This window comes from Gadus morhua, chromosome 18 (genome assembly GCF_902167405.1).
Source record: "Gadus morhua chromosome 18, gadMor3.0, whole genome shotgun sequence".
Classification (NCBI taxonomy): Eukaryota; Metazoa; Chordata; class Actinopteri; order Gadiformes; family Gadidae; genus Gadus; species Gadus morhua.
Genome location: NC_044065.1, coordinates 13,167,343 through 13,183,141, shown reverse-complemented (window position 1 = coordinate 13,183,141; position 15,799 = coordinate 13,167,343). Strand labels below are relative to the sequence as shown.

Genomic DNA, 15,799 nt, shown 5'->3' with positions numbered 1-15,799 from the left:
AAAGCTCAAAGATCACAAACATTGCATCATAGCACAACATTTATTAATTCCTGAAGTATTTCAGACTTTTCTTCCCTGGTGTTGAATTGTAAGTGTATGTGTGTTGATTGCGTGGCCTATTATCAACCAAGGAAGTCTTGTAACATCATATAATGGACTGAATTCTGTTCAAGATTTAAAAAGTAACATATTTGAGGTTGGTCCATGCTGACTTACCGTAAGTACTTGCTGACATGAGGATGTGAGACAACAAGCCACAGACATTTCTGCCTTTTATTTGATTATGGTCAAATTACTGCATGAATTCATGACTATTTTTAAGTTGTTGGTTGACTTTACTTACTTTCTACTTGCTGTATGAATGACATAAGTTTGAAACTGCAATATAAATGGATGGTAGACAGAGCAAGGAGAGAAAATCAAAGGGGAAGAGAAGAGACATAACCTACATAACCTACATAACCTGCACGATTATTTTTACATATTACTACAATAAATAGCTTACCTGTTGTCATGCCATCCAGCACTAAAGGCAGTTTTCCATCTCGCTGGGAATATGCAAGGATCCTGTCACCGATAGCAGCCCAGTTTTCAAAAGGTTTACCCGCTGCCTCAGGGTAAAGCGGCTGCAAATCATGGGATATCTCATACATTTTAAAACATGGAAAACCAACTAGAGTGGTGTTTGATAAAAGATTGGGGCTTGATGGAAGGACCTTCTATAATAAATACTAAGAGAAGTCTGTTAGACAGATCAATAACTTTGACATGTGTTAGACAAGCCACTCAGTTCAACAGGTAATGTAGTCTCAGTAAGGCAGTTATGAGGCATGTACAGGGGGCTGCAAAAGTTAAGGTCGGTTTTTAGTCTTTGTTACCTGTAATACCTTTAAAGTAAAGGTATCCAAATGTTGAATATACACTTCCCATCCCACTAGCAGGCTAACAAATTACATTTGTAAATTATAAGTTTTAGGTGAACATTTCATGGGCTTGCTCTAGACCATTTCCGACAACTCATCAGCAATCTTTCATCAAGGACAATAAATAAATAAAAAATAAAAACAATATACCATGCCAGGATTGTCTACAACCCTGGGAAACTTTTATCAACCGTCAAACAGTCATTAATCTCCTGACGTTTTTCAGCAGCCGAAACTAATTCTGCAAAACAAAGATGATAAAGTCCAGCCAGGCATGATCTTATCTGAGAAGGAAGCTTTGAGTGAAGGGGAAACAGTTATCGACTGTTTGACTGAGTCGATAACATCTTTAGAAAGATCAACAGTGTATTTTCGATGCAGAAACACCTCCTCCAGATGCTTACTCCCACTGTCATGCAAGGTAATCTAAGCAGTGAATAATGGCCCACCCCCATTGTCCCACCTACACACACCAAGTGGAAATGTCTAACTAGCCGAGGGCTGCACAGTGTGACCCAGTATGTCTGACCCCACTGGAGCTGTTAATGCATGCTCAGTGGCACCGGTTCCGTACAGGACTCCTTGTTCTCTACTGTCAATCCATGCAGCTACTGGCACTCACTGCTGAAAGACTAAAGGGCTTTGGTCTCCTACAGGCCTACCTGGTAGCTTGGTCAAGGGAAAGCTCTGGGCGAAAGCATGCGTGGGCCCACTGTCGCCGGGTTGGGCTGCTTAACTCTTCATGGCTGACCTTTTGTGTGTGATTTGTTGACATCAAGACTCTCACTGAACACTAACCTGAATACTTACCAACAATACTAACCGTTATTAAATAGCTACCACAGTAATACAATATAAACCTTATTTTGTGATAAAACATTTTAATATTGATCTAGCTTACCACAATGTGCTATAGCATTATAACAACGATCAACACACTGAAAAAGTCATTTTTTATATGACGATTGTTTTTTCTACAGATAATAGCACTGGGCTACACCATGGTTTAATTCTCCATATAATGTTATCGAATGTTATCTAATCTAGCGTTATCCCGTCTAGCAGTATAGTATAGTATAAAAGTAACATAATAAACTAGTAGTAAATGTAATCCAAATATAATTAACTTAATTGTGTGTGTGTGTGTGTGTGTGCATGTGCGTATGTGTGTGTGTGTGTGTGTGTGTGTATGCATGCCTGTGTGTGTGTGTGTGTGTGTGTGTGTGTGTGTGTGTGTGTGTGTGTGTGTGTGTGTGTGTGTGTGTGTGTGTGTGTGTGTGTGTGTGTGTGTGTGTGTGTGGGTGTGTGGGTGTTTCTGCAATACAGGGTGAGAGTGGTACAGACAAATATCCAAACGGGAGTCCATGAACAAGAAAGATCATATGTCAGGTTACAACCCAGTCTCCAGAAAGAAACGTTAGGGTTGCACATGCATGCATACACTTTGCTGGGCACGTTGGGACTATGCTGTGGTAAGCAAGTGTGTCCACGTGTGCCTGGTGTCACAGTGTCTCTTAACGGACCACCCCCGACCCCAGCACCCCCTCCCCACATACCTCACCATCTGTTGACTCACAGCCGTACAGAAATAACCCTCCACCAGATCTCCGCCGGTGTGACGGCCAGCAGACCAGACGCAAGCGCTCTGAGCTACAGCCCAGAGTGCGTGTCTGTGTCAGTCTGTCCGTGTTCTGTACAAACTTGATCATGAAGGACCGGGGACAAGCACGTGCTGCGGACCACCCACTCACATGAACCTAGGAAGTAATGTCCCACGTTGTAGTTGTAAGAGAAAGCTTTGCCTAAAAACCCGCCAAGGACTTCCTGACTGAGTTAGCAGGCCATCGGTCTCGGTGTGTGTCACACAATGGAGTCTTCCTCCGACCAGTTTCTGGAGTTCCACCCCATCCACGGCAGCAACATGCGGCTGGACTACACGGGCACCCAGGCCACCCGCGTGGAGAGCTTCGCCAACGGGCTGTGCTTCAGCAAGCAGCCCCTGAAGCCCGGGGAGATCTTCCTGATCGAGATCGAGGAGAAGGAGCTGGGCTGGTGCGGCCACCTCCGGGTGGGCCTCACCGCCCACGACCCGGCCGGCATGGACGCCGTGCCCGAGTACTCCCTGCCCGACATGATGGCGCTGGGCGACAGCTGGATCTTCGCCATCACCCGCAACCACAACAAGGTCCCGGACGAGGTGGCGGCGGAGCCCGGGGGGGGGGAGGCGGAGGCGGGGGAGGCCGCGGAGGGGGAGGGCGGGAGGAGGCTGGGCGGGAGGGTGCCGGGCGCGGGGGGAGAGGAGGAGGCGGCGGCCCTGGCCCGGGTGGCGGCGTTGACGAGGCAGCTGGAGGCCAACAGCGGACCCAAGAGCTTCTTCGTGGACACCCACCTGCACATCGAAGACTTCCGCATCCCCCTGGAGAAGCTGGTGGGCCGCAGCCGCCCCGGCCGCTTCAGCCACATCCTGGACGACCTGTACAAGAGCAACGCCCTGCCCCCCACCGCCAGGCGCAGCCGCATCGGGGTGCTGTACGTGCCCAGGGGGGGCGGCCGCGCCGACATGCACATCGTCATCAACGGGGAGGACATGGGGGCGTCGGCCAAGGGCCTCCCCGCCGACCGGCCGCTCTACGCCGTGGTGGACGTCTTTGCCGCCACCAAGACGGTGCGCATCGTGCAGGTGGAGTACGGATGTGAGTGTAGAGGGGGTGATGGGGGGGGGGGGGGGGGGGGGGGATGGGGGTTGCTTTCCTTAGCGTCAAAAACACCAGCAGCACATGAAGGTTTGTAGACTCTCCACGGAGAGTCTACTAACCTTCATGTGCTGCTGGTGTTTTTGACGCTAAGGAAAGTGACATCTGAGTCCGACTATGGAGGGACAGGCTATTGAGTCATATGCAAATATAGTTTTTTGTCTGCAGCCTTTAACCTGTAGGGGTATGGCTAACCCTCTACCTGCTCCTTAATAATGTATCTGCTAAATGAGAAATAGCAATAAGTAACTTTCATGAAGTGATAACTCCAAAACGCGTATTCTATTTAGATCAAGAAGAAAAAATATATATAAAGATACCGTAAAAACTATTCCCATACATGCAACAGCTTGCTCCTGCGTCGCATTAAACTTGTTGTGTTGATGCGTCTGTTTTCCTCCTCCACTCATGCTCTCCGCTGTCTCGCGCCAGTCTCCTCTCTGCAGACACTGTGTAGGAAGACGATCCAGAAGCATATTGTCCACAGGATGGCGCTAGACTGGCTGGAACTTCCCGAGGCACTTAAACATTACTGCAAATATGAGTGACGAAGGTTGCCCTGCCTGAGGCGAACTTTAAGCCTACGGCCTTTTGGAACTTTTACACTACATGAAACACAGACGACATCATTTATTTATTTATTTATTTATGTATTGTATTTTTTGTCAAATAGCTTATAGATCCACCATCAATTTAAAGAATGTAATGACTGTGAATTAATCACGTGTATAGTTTTGTTTTGCCTGCTTTCAGTAGGCTACCTTTGAATTTAAATTAGAAAATATAATGTTTAATAAATTCACTGTGGTAAAAACTTGACTGTGTCTCTTCGCGTCCGTTCGTTTCTATTAGGGGGAGAGCCGGGTCGATTGAAACACGGGACGATTGAAACACAGCGATTTCCTCGAAAACCACGCAAGGCTTTCACGTCAAATTTCGTCACTACGTTCAGCACGGAAGCCTGACCAACACCACGAAATGTCATGTAATGACGTACCACCGTTCAAATGTTATCCCCCAAACCTGTTTTCGAGAGCGCAAACTAAAATCCTTCCTGCGGTAGTTTTTTTGTGATAAATAGTTGTGTTTTTTGTTTCATGCCATAATAATATGACTATACAACAGATGAATTAGTACTTAAACCTGTGTTAAAGTGTGCAATGTCAGAGTTTTGAAGTTTAGAGGTAAAAAAGGTTTAAGTGTCAGTAGTCGCTGTAGGGACGATTGAAACACTTGTTTCAAAAGCAACAGGAGTCATGTTATCCGGTTTACGTGGTAGTTTTTGTTTAAAATAAATAAAAGGACGTTCAACTGTGTATCCCTAAACATGATTTAGGATAGGGAAATGAATACAATTTATGCAAATGTAGTCGTCCAAAAGAAAATAGGTGAGTTTTAATCGAAACGTGCATCTTGACAATTACGCACGGGCCAAAAATATATTTTAACCTATTTATAGTATGCGGAATTATGTGAAATTTGAGCAATGACAAGTACACTACTGTGTTGTCCGGTATATTGCAAAAAAACAAGAGTAAGTTCAATAGTTTATTTTTAAAATATGCTGTTGCATTCGTCCCGCATGTGTGTTTCAAACGTCCCGACTAGGAGGGGCGTTTGAAACAGATGTCAACTTACTTTCAAAGTTAAAAAACAGCTCGATCATCCAACATATGTATTAAATTACACTTGTAACTAAGATAACACACATGTGAGTTGTTGATCACATGTTGAAATTATTTGTATACGTAACGTCATCTTTGAAAAATGCGTTTGACTGAAAAGTGTTTCAATCGACCCGGCTCTCCCTACGTCATGTGATTCAAATAGAATGACATGATATAACACAAGCACACACACACACACACACACACACACACACACACACACACACACACACACACACACACACACACACACACACACACACACACACACACACACACACACACACACACACACACACACACACACACACACACACACACAATAATATGGTCATTTTCTAGACTTCAAATGATGATGATAAACGTATAGCGTTCAAATGAGGGCTGTGATTTGGTGGTCAGATGCTGACACCTAGTGGTTGGTTCACCGGGGAAGGGGATTGTAACCTGTTACGTCACAAACCCATCATTGCACTACGTTGACGCTAATCCCTAACCCATCCGGTTTCTCTGGAGTTCATGTCCTTTCTGATTTGAACGAGTATTGGATACAAAACAAAATCTAAAAACGCCCAAGAATGTCTTTCTGTCAGTTTAACGGTGGCGAGATTTACAAGGAGCATTTCCAGCCAGGTGAGATCACACTTCGGTTACTAGACGTTGTTGTAATTCCATTCCACCTCACCTAAGATTATCACGATTCCGTTGGAGTTGGACTCTTAACCTTAACCAATCTCATCGTCTGTTCTGCCAAAGCAAATCCAACCAGAAATACTGGCGTATTTGCATTTGCAAGGTGTTAGGTCACTGTTATTGTTTCTACAGGTGTGTACGTCTGCTCCACCTGCAGCCACCCTCTGTTTACCAGTCGCTCTAAATTCGCCCATTCCTCCCCATGGCCTGCCTTCACCGAGACCATCAGGGAGGACAGCGTGACCAGGATGATGGAGTCCCTCACCGCTTTTAAGGCGAGTTTCAGATTAGACTGTCTAAAGCACCAGACCGTGACGTTTAGGTATATTGATCAATAACATCATTTAATGTGGGTGTGTGTGTGTGTGTGTGTGTGTGTGTGTGTGTGTGTGTGTGTGTGTGTGTGTGTGTGTGTGTGTGTGTGTGTGTGTGTGTGTGTGTGTGTGTGTGTGTGTGTGTGCGCGCGCGTGCGTGTATGTTACTGTAGGTCCTGTGTGGCAAGTGTGGCAACGGACTGGGTCATGAGTTTGTGAACGACGGACCGGGGCAGGGTCTATCGCGCTTCTGAATATTCAGCCACTCGCTGAAGTTCGTCCCCAATAAAGGTATAAGAAAGATAGTTTAAACATTTGTTTGAGACATTCTTTTCACAATTACCCCCAAAACGTCCTTGTTTTTATCATTCTTTGGTTCATTATTTTGTTATCATGTTTAAAACCTGACGTTTCCCCCTGTCTGCCAGGCTAAGGGGGCGACCAATAGGGTGTGATTGTGACCGAGAATGCTAGCCACCTAGGTGCTAGCCAGAGGCTCCAGAAGCCCCCCAGGGTCGCGGTCAGCCCATGACGTGGACAGAGGGAAACGGCCTGAGAAGGAGCTCCTGTCCACCGACCTTGTTCTGTGACCGGCCTGACCCTGGGGACCAGAGAGGAGGAGGAGGAGGAGGAGGAGGAGGAGGAGGGTGCAAGATATTGGAGGTGTGATTGTGATGTTCCATGAAGTTGTGTTTTGCAATGGCAATATGAATGGGCGAAGAACACATGGAAAAGTGTGCATGATATTATTTTTGTATGGGTGCATGTGAGAAGTAATAGAAATGCCAACTTTATCATCACGTTGTTTGTATGGATTAATATTGTTTCTAACCTGTTGACATTTTGCATGACAACACAATTTCGATGTTTCAAATAGAAATTGCATTTTATTTTATTCTGTTGAATGGATCTAACTTGAAGTATTTTCACACCATTAAATGACTATAACCACGTACAAACCTGACCATGTCAGTATTAACTTTGCATAATTTTGTTAGTTACTTTCGAGGTTGCGGGTAAATGTTTGCTGTAATGGCGCTGAGTAGCCACTAGGTGGAGACCAACTCCTGGATCTGAGGTCTAACGGTATTTATGGTTTTAGGCTCCCTGCTTCTGTTGCGCACGTTAGTTGGTCAGAAACGCTGTTTTACCATTAACCTGTAACATCAACCTTACAACTAGTACCAAATAAAGACATCACATTTCGCCTTATTCCTGCATCTTGGGAATGCATTCCTATTGCATGTTGTAGGGCGTTCCTGGAGCTCACAAGGGGAACCGGGCTGGGTCGGTTGCCCAGCTGTAAGCCATATTCTCTGGGCTCCGGTGTTTGGCACATGCCCAGAGTCTGAGAGGAGAAGCCCCAACCACCGGGCTAGAGACTGAAGGCTATCATTATGGAGAAGTGTAGGCCTACACACGAAGAGATACATATAGACACACACACACACACACACACACACACACACACACACACACACACACACACACACACACACACACACACACACACACACACACACACACACACACACACACACACACACACGCATAAACCCCATACACGCACACCAAAGCGAATAATACGCATGCTAAACAGACTGCTGCCTCGCTGTTATACGTGTCACATATGTGGCTGTGGTTTTTTGACTTGGCATCACTTGCACTTCCACGCCACCGCTGCTTTTCCCACCTTGTCTATCAAAATGTATACGTGCGTATACGCACACACACACACACACGCACACACATGCACACAAATGCAGTCATCATAGAGGAGCTCTTGGCGTGTGTAACCGATATGAATATGTAGCACCATCCGCATGTTTGGCGCATCGCTGTTGTATCAACTTTTACGCGTAAGCTGTGCGTGCCCTTTTGTAATCGGTTTTGTACCATAGACACAAAGTTACACGCCGGAAGGCTATTTTCTTTCAAAACATCAACCCGTCGAAACCGTGCAATTACTCCGAGTTCAACCAAACATTCGTGTAGATGTGGTTGCGTTCAGGGTGTCAAGCTATGTGAGGACTCCGTAGAAGTTCCCTGTCTCAGCCGCGCACTGCCAAAGCCAATCTCATTTACTTTATACCTCGCCTGCGGCCAAACAGTCTGCCGCTGGAATTAAGTCTGCTTCGCGGGGCCTTCCCTGCCTAACTCCCTCCCCACCCTACTACTGTACTCTTGGCAGACCCCGCCAGTTCATCCGTTTAGCGTAACATAACATATATGCCATTTAGTGGAAATTCTGATTCAATGCGTCTTAGGGGTATAGGGCCTGTAGTTTACCGCAAGTCCGTGTCAGTCTCACGGGGGAACCACCAGTCTGAGTTAGAAACCCATTTGACCGGCAATCGTTTTTGTCAGACAACACATATTTAATAACCAGTGGCACGAAATGGATGCATGGGTATTAGTCCATATTAGGAAGCAAACACACCCTAACCCCCACACACACAGCCAAACACTTGAACGCAATGCACACAATGAACGAATGTGCACCCACACCCACGCACACGCACACGCACACACACAAACACACACTCAACCACACAAAACAAATGCACGTATAAAAATGCCCACACACACTACACGCATGCACAAATGCACACTAAACCACGCACACACCTGGGCGTGCGCACACACACACACACACACACACACACACACACACACACACACACACACACACACACACACACACACAATCACACACATACCCACATTTAAAATCAATTTGAAAGTGTTTAGAAACCATAATCAACAAGATTTCGACCTGACAGGAGGTAATTAACGTCATAAAAGTAATTACCGAATAGTCAGGTCAAATATTTCAAGTTCCAAAACCAGTACCCCGAGAGATTATCAGAAACACAGGATTCATTTTTAGACAATACTCATTGAAGAAGAAGATTATGCCAGTATTTAATTTGAACCTAATTAACCTACCCAAACAGGTTGCAATGTTTACGCATAACTAGTTCATGCCTTGTACACCGACCGTAATACACGCCCAGAGATGTGAATCCACACCTCGTGATGTTCCTTTGGGATCACCAATGTGATGCCCTATTAATGCATAAAGACGACCGCAGCGGGTAGGCCTTCGGCTTTGATTCAATCTTTCAAACAGGTAACTGGAGGACATACTGTACTTGTCTGTTGATGAAACTCAGGTAATTGGCACTCTTCCATCACGATAAACATTACAGTCATGGGATTTGATCTCGAACATTAAAAAACCACACAACCCTGATGATCCTTTGTTGTTCTGTTTAGGTTAATTCCACTGTGTTTGTGAGGGAGGGAAAGGCTGGAAACGAAGCCCTAGGTCCCCACTATTAACACAGGAATGTGTTTTCAAAGCAGGGGCTTTGAGCGATGAGGCTGGTGTAAGACTTTAACCTCTCCTGTTATTACAGTTGCATTCTCCGAGGCCTTTGAAATGTTTACCACAAACAGCGCCTTCTCCCGGGAGAATAGTCCACTTAGTATATAGAGTACAGGTTGGCTGGGGTAATTCTGACTCCTGTGGTCCAGATCCGATACGGAGATTATTGCAAATGGTCCCATCATTCATCGCCGGCCCACAGCCAAACAACAGGTGGATGACATCATCATTATTAAGAAGAACCCTGCATAAAATGCCAAAACACACAAACGCACACGACACATGCCCACACACACACAGACACACACACATACATAAACGCACACACACACACACACACACACACACACACATGCATGCTAACACAATAGCTGTGCCACAGGAGAATGCTGCACCTTTATCTGCATCTCCATCTCCACATTAAAACACAGTTTCAATGTTTTGACGGAAGCTGATCTTCACATGCAGGCAGTGACTGTACTGTATGCGTGCTCAGGCTAGTTTGCCTGTCTGTTACTCTGTCTCTGTCTCTCTCACGCACATGTACACACACACACACACACACACACACACACACACACACACACACACACACACACACACACACACACACACACACACACACACACACACACACACACACACACACACACACACACACACACAGCATACAGCTCTACCTGGAAGTGTCATAGATCCCAAACACTAGATAATAGCAGTAGGCTCCGAGCCATAAGTTAATTCAGTAGTTAGCTAGAAGTTCTGAGGCATGACCTTTTTCAATCCATTCCTGGTCAAATTGAATAAATACCTTAGAAAAATGTGGATAAGACTTTGCAATTTAGGGTGAAGCAACAAGAACATCAACATTTCTTCAAATCTTTTGTCTAGACATTCACGCTGATTAAAGTAATTTGGGAAAAAAATTCCCAAACGAGCAGAGAAATCAATGACAGCTAAACCCCCGTCATCCCCCTACCCAGATGGCAACGGCCTACCGTTCTTAATAAGGGTAGCTGTAGCGCGTAGCAACACCCTGTGCAATTAGTCCTAACTCCCCCCCCCCCCCCCACCACCAAACCTGTCTCTGTCAGTGGGGGCTGACCACCGCTCACACCACATCTGGACTACATCACAGAATCACCCCCCACCTCCCCCAACACCGTCCCGTCTTGCCTCTTGACACGTGAGGATGGATCTCCGGAGTGCCGGCCGCAGCCTGACATGTCCCCTCACAGTGTGGAGGTCCCTGCGGACCCCGTACAGGCAAGAGGGGCCCCTGCATTGTTCCCTGTGGTCCAGATGCAGAGACAGCCTTTTGACTGCGGTCCTGCTGACGTGAGGTTTGAACAGAAATACAAGTACGACAAACCTGGTGTTTTGATTGCTTTAGATACACTGCACACTGCCCTGTTGCTTGGAGACGCGTTTCTGCTTTCTTTGTAGCGGCTCCAATTTGGATGGTATGCAAGGATTGTTCTCAGCACCACTTGTCGCTTTAGATAAAAGCGTGTGGGCAACATAGTGAAATTAAATCCCAGGAAAAACAACTGGGAGATTTTACTGAAACACAGCAAAGAAAATCCAAATTATATAAATGAACGTCCAACTCAATCAGCTATTCAAATGTCGCCGTTCAAACTTCAAATGAAACCAACATTTTCCAGTGTAGTGGAAAACGATGGTTGGTGAGCGATGTCCAACAGTGTGACACGAAAAAATGTACGTGACTCAAGTAACATTGTAAAACACAAACACAGCTGGCTTGTATGAATGTTTGTTTTGAAGGGATTTGGGGAAGTCAGTGTTGTCAAAACATTTGCAGATCTGCAGATTGCAGAGTAACCCAACAAGCGATGAAGCAGGTCGCTCTTTTAAGCGTCACACAAATGGGGACCTGGTTTTGAACGTTATACATGTTAGTGTATCGGGAAGGTGTTTTTGAAGATATCTAATATTGTTTATCAAACTTTAGACCAAAGACGTTTCACCAAATGCCATGATCAGCAGGCCTATTTGTTAACAGACACTTCCAACAAGTGTTTTAATGGAGATTGCACTAACTAACTAAACTGAGTTTGTAAATACGCAACTATATAATCAAGAGCATCGGTAGTCTTGTGGTTAGAGGGTTGTGGGTTTGAACCTCTATGCTCCATAATAGGTTCAATTACCACTCTCTGATAGTTCTCTCTCAAAGCAAACAGTAGAAGCACTGTTTGACAAAAGTGTCTTCTAAATAATAAATAGCATTCCAATTTTAAATAAATCCCCATTTAGCAAGTTTACTCCAAAATGACTTCAAAAGACAGCACCCGTCTGGGTGATCAAACTGTTCTAACTGTCTCTCCTGCTTTCCCTAAAACATTCATTACCAGTATAATTTGTCTAAATTACTTTGGTTTACCGATTCACCCAAGAGGATTTATTATGAGTTTGCTCTAACCACGAATGTAAACAGCGGCAATGTAGCATTATCATCTTTGGGAATTAATGTCAGGGCGGAGTTTGGGAAACTTTTATGGACAATCTTTTTCCTTTTAATCGCCATACGATACAAAATGTCTTATCTAGAGGAGCAAAGAGCTACTGCTGTTAATGCTTGCGGCAGGCATACTCATGTTAAATGCACTTTGAATCGCACAACAAAGTGATTGTGAAAAAATTATATTTAAAACGGATGTTAACGTGAAGCCTGGAGAGTTGGTTACCAGGGCTGGATCACCCACAATGGTACTGCCCATTCAAAGATTTCTAATTTCTAAGTTCTTTGTATTGCACAATAGAAGCACAACTAGAACAACTTGTTGCTATACATAGTCATTCTGTTGAATCCATGGTGACAGGTAAGACCTTGATGGACATGATAAACTGTACATATATTTATCTTCACCCATGAAGGCAGAGCTGCTGTTGTGTGTCAGTAAGCGCAAGCTCTGGGTGCTGTCTGCTGGCTATGCCGGTTATCTGCAGTCCTGAGAGAAGATAACAGTTCTGAACACACACATACACAAAAGCACACACACACACACACACACAGACACACACACACACACACACACACACACACACACACACACACACACATACACACACACACACACACACACCCACACATACACACACACACACACACACACACACACACACACACACACACACACACACACACACACACACACACACACACACACACACATATACACACACACTCACAGACACACACACACACACACACACACATACACCAAGTGCAAACAAACATCCAACTACAAAGCCTTCTGGAGTCCAGGCTCCAAAACTATTTTATCATAGGCTTTGAGACATGAAACGATGTGTGTGTCTGTGTGTCTAGTGTGTGTGTGTTTGTGTGTGACGTCCACTCTTTCTTAAACTGCTGTAACTAAAGAACTTTTTAGATGACAACGTGATGGAAACAAAAATTGAATGTAAAGTCTACGTTATAAGAAGATAAGCTTTCTCATTAAGCCGCCTTTCCGACATAAGACCACCGCACACATTAGACATACCCATTCTGTTCTCGGCCCCGGCTGACAGCCATCAGATGGTAGAACGGCCTCTGTGTGTTCATGTGGTCGTCCTCCCTCGACGCAAGCCATCGCAGATGGAAGTAAAGATGGAGGAGACGAAGGTTGAGTATAGGGCAGCCTGGTGCAACCCTGATGTCATGAGTCCACTATCAGTGAAGGATTATTTAAGTGGATCATTTGAAACGGATCATTTGGGATTTATAATGAACCAGAATTGAAAATACATTTTCTAAACAGAGTATGGAGGAACGTTCTTTAAAGCTTTTTCATGGCCCTCCTGAGTCCATTCCAAACCGTTGAGCGATGTGGGCCTGTTTTACGGGTGGTCTTACATTACGTTACACCTGTTAGATAACCCTTTCAAAGTAGAGACTGATTGTTTACGGCTTGAGCGATGGTCTGATAGCCCCAGCTGCTCTAGAGTATACCTGACATCGCTCTTCGTTTCATTAACCGTCTAGATTAAACAGCAGAACAATCGGTTGAAGACTTTACATCGGTTGCCGAGAACATTCTCGGTTCAAAATCAAGATTTAAAACTTTGGGTGCCGCCATTTTACACAAGTAGAAACACCTGTTGATATAAATAAACTAAATGCATTAATCTAAGTAAACCCGATGATACCCACCCACAGTATACCGTGAGCGATAAATAATCACTGAAGTTACACTCTTTTGTTGCTGGTCCTGGTGAACTAGATTTTAGACATTATCAATGAAATCGTGTAATATTTATTCTTATCCTTTGGTTCTGTTTGCACAGCGATGAACGACTCTTGTTGTTGTTTTCGTTGTTGATGTTGTTGTTGCTGTGTCTGGGCCTTATCGTCTGGCCCTCCTGAGGCCTTCATTACCCCCCCCCCCCCCGCCTCCCCACCATAACAAACCCTGTTGCTGGGTCGCACCATTCAACCCAGCCCACATGCTGTTCCCTCCACCAGTAGTCCCAGCATACGGGCGCGTAAACATCCACATTTCAACCAATTACAAATCCCCGCTCCATCCCATCACAACCAACGTAAGCTTGTATACCGACCCCAAAACCCCAAATCATGGTCACAATGTTTGTTTAAAGTGCAGAACCAGAATGTTTCCATGGGGGCAGAATGCGTCTGAGGTTGATTGGGTCGTGTTCCACCTAACCCGGGGCCGTGTGTGTCCACGGTGCACAGCGAGTCACGGAGCATTCAGCCACCGTCGGGCCGGGGCTAAACACGGCGCGACCACCGCGGTCCTTTGAAGGGGGCTTTCGGGAAGACAAACACGAGAGTGGCCTGGAGGTTTATTGGGAAACAATGGCGAAGGTCCACCCACAGTATATTGCCGTAAAGAAGCCCCAAATAGGACGGACGGACGGACGGGCTCCGGGTTGGGTTTCACGTTCAAGCAGCTGAGCGCCGCTAGGCCTACCTTTATCACCTCCACATCGTCGGCCGCCATGATACACTGTTTTTCTTTTCTTTTATATACTTGTCTGTTTAAATTCCAAGCCGTCGCACTCAGGAGGGCTGAGGGTCAGGCGTAGACATGCCTGGCATATCAGCGGTCTCTTTCTCTCTCTCTCTCGCTCTCTCTCTCTCTCTCTCTCTCCCTCAATCTCTCTCTCAGATATCTCACTCTCACAAGAGAGAGAGATATAGATACAGATGGAGTGAGAGAGAATGAGACAGGGCGAGGTAGAAAGAGAGAGAGAGTGGGATACAGAAAGGGAGAGAATGAGACAGAGCGAGGTACGGAGAGAGAGAGAGAGGGAGGGAGAGATAGAGAGAGAGAGAGAGAGAGAGAGAGAGAGAGAGAGAGAGAGAGAGAGAGAGAGAGAGAGAGAGAGAGAGAGAGAGAGCGGAAGGGAGAGATAGATAGAGAGAGAGAGAGAGAGAGAGAGAGAGAGAGAGAGAGAGAGAGAGAGAGAGAGAGATGTGAAACTAATTCAATCCCTTGTGGTGTGGTGGTCTTGTGCTAGGTATGACTCGGAGAGTGGTAAATGTTCAACGACATGGTTTATTCTAACAGAGACACAAGGTAAACAGGCTTGTGTTCTGGAGGTGGTTCATGAGGCAACTCCCGAACACAGGTAAACAAACAGTTATATTGGGAGTGGGCGGAACGGTAAATAGGCCACGCCTACATGTTCTAATTTACCCTGGTAAACCTTTGGTCTGTCTTGGCTTGAACGGAAATGGCAAAGTGGCCGTGTTTGTAGTCTTTAACTTATCTATCAAATCATTAAAACCTTATTTGGTGTTATCCATTATGTGGTGAAGAAACCATTCGTAACTGTGGTTAGCTTGAAACATGGTATCAGAAATAGCATAGACTAAAATAATTGACATCACGAGAGAGAGGGAGAGATACAAAAAGAGAGAGATTTGGATAAAGAGATAGAGTGAGATATAGAGAGCGAAAGAGGGAGAGCAACGCCCATGCGATGATGCACTGCGCCGCCGTGCCCTATACTTACCGCGGTGACCGCGGCATTCTGCCCTGCAGTTACGGCGGCGTTGCAAGCT

At 45.5% G+C, this 15,799-nt stretch overlaps 2 protein-coding genes across 2 annotated transcripts; both read left to right on the top strand.

Moving 5' to 3' along the window:
* Window positions 1–2,517: 2,517 nt before the first annotated feature.
* Window positions 2,518–4,495, top strand: neurl2 (neuralized E3 ubiquitin protein ligase 2). Its single transcript, XM_030339589.1, has 2 exons — window positions 2,518–3,616; window positions 4,109–4,495. Exons 1-2 carry the CDS (start codon window positions 2,791–2,793, stop codon window positions 4,222–4,224), a joined length of 942 nt encoding a protein of 313 aa, XP_030195449.1. The 5' UTR covers window positions 2,518–2,790; the 3' UTR covers window positions 4,225–4,495.
* A 1,297-nt stretch (window positions 4,496–5,792) lies between these two features.
* msrb1b (methionine sulfoxide reductase B1b) lies at window positions 5,793–7,562 on the top strand. Its single transcript, XM_030339596.1, has 4 exons — window positions 5,793–5,976; window positions 6,169–6,311; window positions 6,524–6,641; window positions 6,779–7,562. Exons 1-4 carry the CDS (start codon window positions 5,922–5,924, stop codon window positions 6,781–6,783), a joined length of 321 nt encoding a protein of 106 aa, XP_030195456.1. The 5' UTR covers window positions 5,793–5,921; the 3' UTR covers window positions 6,784–7,562.
* The last annotated feature ends 8,237 nt before the right edge of the window (window positions 7,563–15,799 follow it).

Coding starts and splice junctions, on each gene's coding strand:
- neurl2 (XM_030339589.1), top strand. CDS start 2,791: ATGGAGTCTTCCTCCGACCAGTTTCTGGAGTTCCACCCCATCCACGGC. Junction 3,617..4,108: donor CGTGCAGGTGGAGTACGGAT/GTGAGTGTAGAG, acceptor GTCTCGCGCCAG/TCTCCTCTCTGCAGACACTG.